This window comes from Cariama cristata, unplaced genomic scaffold, assembly GCF_000690535.1.
Source record: "Cariama cristata isolate BGI_N322 unplaced genomic scaffold, ASM69053v1 scaffold17010, whole genome shotgun sequence".
Lineage (NCBI taxonomy): Eukaryota > Metazoa > Chordata > Aves > Cariamiformes > Cariamidae > Cariama > Cariama cristata.
Window position 1 is genome coordinate 19,525 of NW_009596691.1, and position 5,132 is coordinate 24,656.

The 5,132-nt window shown below is 51.7% G+C and overlaps 1 protein-coding gene across 1 annotated transcript in view; it reads left to right on the forward strand.

The window, feature by feature from the left end:
* The window catches only part of CCDC12 (coiled-coil domain containing 12), a gene marked incomplete at its 5' end in the record, with an annotated part of 14,628 nt that overhangs the window by 7,621 nt on the left and 1,875 nt on the right, over nucleotides 1-5,132 (forward strand). Inside the window, one exon of the mRNA XM_009707181.1 lies at nucleotides 3,753-3,832. Coding sequence (XP_009705483.1) covers nucleotides 3,753-3,832 — 80 coding nt within the window. The remainder of the gene's footprint in view (nucleotides 1-3,752; nucleotides 3,833-5,132) is intronic.

Here is a 5,132-nt window from a genome sequence, read left to right on the forward strand (position 1 = left end):
ATTCCTGACCCAAAACAGGGAACGTGCCGCCCTTGACAGGCTTTTAGGAGATGCTGGGAGGCTATGTCCATCGCTTCCCTCTGTAATTGCTGCAGCTACCGAAATCCTTGCATGGTCCTAGGAGCTTCCAGCACAGACCTGCACCAACTGCTGGCTGTAAGGCTATCACCACCTCCATCCCTAGCAGTCCTGGCTCGTTTGGGCTGAAACGGGCTGGGAAACACCACACAAGGAGCATGAGATGTTCTGGGTTGGGCACATCCATCACTTGTGAGAGGATGCTGATAAAATCTGCCAGTGACCATGCATGAGCTTGATCCCACGCCAAAACCAGCTCTTGTTCGGATGCTCAGTCCTTCCTGGTGAGTGTTAAACACTCACGTTAGTGCCGGTGCATCACCGTGATGTGCCCTCCACCCCCGGGAGCTGCTCTCCTTAACCTGGCTCCATTCTGCTGCCGAGCCTGTTGTTAGCACTGGGTTTTGTTTTGGGTTTTTTTTTTTAATGTTTTCATGGGAACTCGGGTAATTCATCACTTGTAAAGCGCGCCGGGCTGTCTTTCTGGAACGCAGCACTAGAGGAACCGCTGGCACCTGAACTTTATTTAACCCACCTCTATAGAAGACCAGCAACTTCTTCTAAATATATCTATTTTTAACCCTTGCCTCTCTTCAAGTTACTTGGGGTAGCACCACCCTGCTCCTCATCTCTCTGTCTTTGCAGATGTACTCATGCACCGAAGAAGGGGGAGAGGAGTCTTCTGCTCCTGGTGAACGCGGCACTGCTGGGGCTTGTGCCTGGTGAAATCCCCGAGCCCTCCGAGGAGGCGGCCGTGGGGAGCGCTGGGCACCCAGAATTACCGGAGGCAGGTGCGAGAGCTGCTCTCACCTTGCACAGTTAATTAAAGGGATCAATTTTTGTTTGTTTTCTCCTGGCACTTGCAGTTGTGCTTGGGTTTAATAAGGATCTGAAAGCACCGATGCCAGGCATGGGGAGGGACCTTCGCAGCCCTCCTCTTCTTCGCCCCTGCGTGTTGGCTGCTACCCCTTCTGCCAGACCCGCGCTGCCGCTCATCCCATCTGTGGCAGAACCTGCCAAGTTGTGCCTTGTGGTTTTATTTTTTTTAATCTTGCAGATAAACCTCCAGTGAGCATGAGCAATGCTGGACTGCAAGGCTTTTGTTTGCAAGCTGAGATGAGGCTTTCTGGGTGGGAAGAGTGTCGAGGAGCAGGTTTAAACTCCAATTCCTCTTCCTTGTGTGTTCCCCAAGTGGTGAGGAAGCCCTGCAGCAATGTCATGAAGGGCTCGACGCCCTTCTTGTAGCAGGAACCAGACCTCCAGAGCGTGTACCTTGAAATGTGGGATCCGGGAGCTTCTGCTGCAAACAGAAGACCTCTCGGCTCTCTGCTGGTTCGGCTGTGGGCGAGCAGTCGCAGCTCCCATCGCATGTGCAAAACGATGATTTGAAAATACTGCTTGTCAAGGTGTAATGGTAACATCTCGCTGGACCGAAAGAAACAGCTTGCTTAGCTTGGAGCTCTCTTGTTTTAGGTGATCTGACCCTAGGGAGTCTGTGTTTGGGTCCCTTTCAGCTGCAAGTAAATCCTTCTAAATGTGAACTAAGGAGACCAGAAGGTCTGGCAGATATTGAAATTTTGCATTCTGCAGGGTCCGCCACTTTGTCGGATAAATCCTCTCCAGCGAGCGTGAGCCAGCCTCTGGCCAGATGTTAGACATCGCAGCCTGATGTCCTGTTACCTCCTGACTGAATTAGCTGCTCCTCTTCCTCCCCTGGCCTCCCAGGTTAGCAACAAAATCCTCCTTAGCGGAGATTGTCTGTAAAATCACGGAATAACGGTGATTTCTGTGTGCCTAGAGATGGCATCTCCTTCCGCAAAAAAATAATCACTTGATCCTCCAAGATCAGCTTTCCTAAAGAGAACTGCCTTTCTAGCTGAGGATTGATGGTGATCAGTGTAGGTTAATTTAATAAATCCCTCCTCCCAGGGCATGTGTGCATAAAAATACAAGTAAAACTGTACACAGCAGCTTGTCTTCATGGGCTGAAGGTGCTCTTGGCCTGGGCGAGGTATCAGCTACATACTAATCTGTCCTGTGTTTCTTTTAAGCATCCTTTCTCCCAGCGCTGAGGACGCTGTGCCTGTTTCAGGGTGTTGCGCTGATGTAAGGGCTCGGAGGACCTGGATTTAATTACACGAGAAATGGCTGCGAGTTTCCTGATCTACCTGGGCCCTGGTTTCCAGTCTGCCGGTTGCAGTTATCTCAGTTAGGTCTTGCTGAGCTCCAACCACGTGTTTCCACAACCTCTGTGGCATCAGCTGTGGTGTGGGTCGGACTCTTTTACAAGTAGATTCAGCTGCCAGAGAGGGGATGGGGCGGTGTAGGAAGGGCAGGACCTTCCTGCTGTGCTCCAGGGACCTCCAAGGTTGGGTTTTTTTGTCCTTCCCAGATGAGTGTGGCCATCTGACTGCTGACCTCCCTCATCTCGCCTCTCTTGGACTGTTCCTTCTTCACCCTTTATTTTGTCTCTCTTTGCTTTGACGGTAAACCGGTGGATTGGGTTGTATCTCACTTGTTTCTCCATCAGTAAAGTCTAGGAGAGAAGCAGCCCCAGCTATCAGCTATCTGCTGGAAGCAAAAATGGTAATATTCAACCCTTGATTTTCCTACCTGGTAAAAGTTCCCTCTCCTGGGTTTGCATCGGGGCTCTCTGCATCCTCCTCTGCAGCGGCACAGCCACCCTCATCGCTGCTGAAGGCTTCGCTGACAGCTGGGGCAGAAGCATTGCCGGGCGGCAAGTGCCTCAGTTTCTATTTAAACTGATTAAACCCATCGACAGTGTTAAATGAGTTTAATCTACTTAATTTGCCCCGTGGGCTAGTGTACTGTTCTATAGATCCAGCAGCCTGCCGAGCGTGTTGCCGGGATGTGTATGCAGCGGGAGGTGGGATGGAGTCCTGCGAGCTTGATTTTTCAGGGCTCGGGTTTTGAAAATGCCTCTGCTTGAAGCTTGCAGGGTTTGACCTGGGTGAGGAATCAGCCTGGGGGTTGCACATGGCTGAGGTTGTCTAATGGTTGTCCATTGGAGGCCCAAATTATTTGGGAGAGGTGTAAAAAGAACAACCTTGAAAAGGGGGAGAATTAGCAGCCGAATACTGGGGAGGTGTGTGCGCTGGGGAGAGAGCTGGCTGCTGACTCTTGAGCTCTCCTGGAGAGAGGTGAAAGGATGGGTGAACTTCTGGGTGTTGTTTGGATATCATCGTCTCTGTCACCACCGGCTCCACCACCCATTTGCTCAGAAACCTGAATTTGCTCCCCTTATTTGCACCCTGTGACCGACCTGCACCCCTGTTTGTAGCACTTCCAGAAGCATCTCCGGTGACTGGATAACCACCTTGTACCCTAAATACTCTTTTTCCCCTGTCCTTCCTCTGTACCCTCCTGGGATCATTGTTTTTTTTTTTCCCCTCTGATTGTGGATCTTCTCTGGTGTTTCCATCTTGAGTTTATCACTGGCCTGAGACCTAAAAGGGAGCTGGGCTGAAGTTCAGAACTTTGCAAGGCAGCTGGGGTCCATTATCCTGCTGAGCTCCTGGTTGACCTTGCCTTTTCTGACTTGTGTGGGTCACTGCCATCTCCTGATGCAGATGTGCCCCTCGCTAGCGAGAACCCACAATCCAGGACAGCATGGATGTGTCTCACTGCTCTGTGCTCTTCCCTTTCCCTCCCAGGGAGCTCAAACTGCGAAACTACGAGCCTGAAGATGAGGAGCTGAAGAAGAGGAAGGTGCCCCAGGCCAAGCCAGCTTCAGGTAGGTGGAAGTGGGAATGTGGGAGGTGAAACGAAGGAGCAGGAAAGCAGAAGTGTTGCTGACGGTGGTGCTGGTGCCTGCGGTGAGGGCCTCGCTGCTTTGCTCTGTTCCGGAGGTTGTGGGCAAGGCAGATCACGCAGAGCCCTTTGGAGGGATTCGGTGACTGCTGTAATGAGCCCCTCTCTAACAGCACATCCTATCCTCTCCCTCCCCAGAGGTGTTCCCAGAGGGAATAAGGCAACACTTGAGGTTGTGAGAACAAATAAAACAGCATGGGACTCTGCATCTGGCCAGCATGCTGCAAAGTGGATGGGTTATACCTTTCCTTTCCAAAAATCAGGTGGCTTGGAAACCTCTCTGTTCCTCCTAGTTCCAACCCAAGGTGGAAAAGCCACTGGGACATATTTGGGTAGGAGCTTGCTGGTGTGTGAGGTCCTAGGAGACAAGTGTCTGCAGCCCTGGAGGGGGCTGGCATGTCTGAGCAGCCGTGGTGGGAGCCCCGGAGCTCTCCCAATGCTATCGGGCAAGCGTGATGCTTGCGGCCCCCGTTGCTTCATCATCCTCTCTTACCTGTGGGGACTGCACACCCTGCATTGCACAAGTGGGGTGTGTATCCGAGCACGCCGAGCTCAGCCCCAAACCAAAGGGTTGACACTCAGGGGAGCCGAACTCTCGCTAGAGGATTCTCAAGGAGATTCAGGCTGTTTTTTTGTTTGAATTACCTTTAAACAAATATTAGTCATGAGTCCAGGGCGTTCAGTCTGCTATTTCCTAGCACTGGACCTCTGTGCAGCTCTTGAGAGGGAGGCGAACGGTAGAAGTTTCCTTGATCTTGAAATATTGAGTCCTCCTGGAAAAGATCTCTTTAAAAATGCCCTAAATAAAAAGGCTGCCTTTGGGAGCACGGCAGAGATCTGGTAGGCAGGAATGCCGACGCTGCGCTTTCTTTATCCTTTTGTAAAAGTTTAAAACTTCCCCTGACTCTTCCCCGGCGTGTGGTTTGGAATTGGGAACAACAATTTTGACTGTTTCCAGTAAAACTCACGCTCTCTGCCAGCCCTTCGTTGGAGCTGCAGTGCCCATCAGCTCTGGTTCCCGTGTCTGGAGTAACCAGCCTGTCTGTCCTCGGGCACTTTGTGCAGGGGCTGGGGAGGGAGGAGGGCAGAGGAGCTGAGGCTTGGTGTGGGTTTGTGTTAAATGTGCCTTGGGCATAGCTGTTTGCTGGAGCAGGATTCCCCCCTCAGGGATCATATCATAGAATCACAGAATGGTTTGGGTGGACGGGACCTTAAAGCCCGTC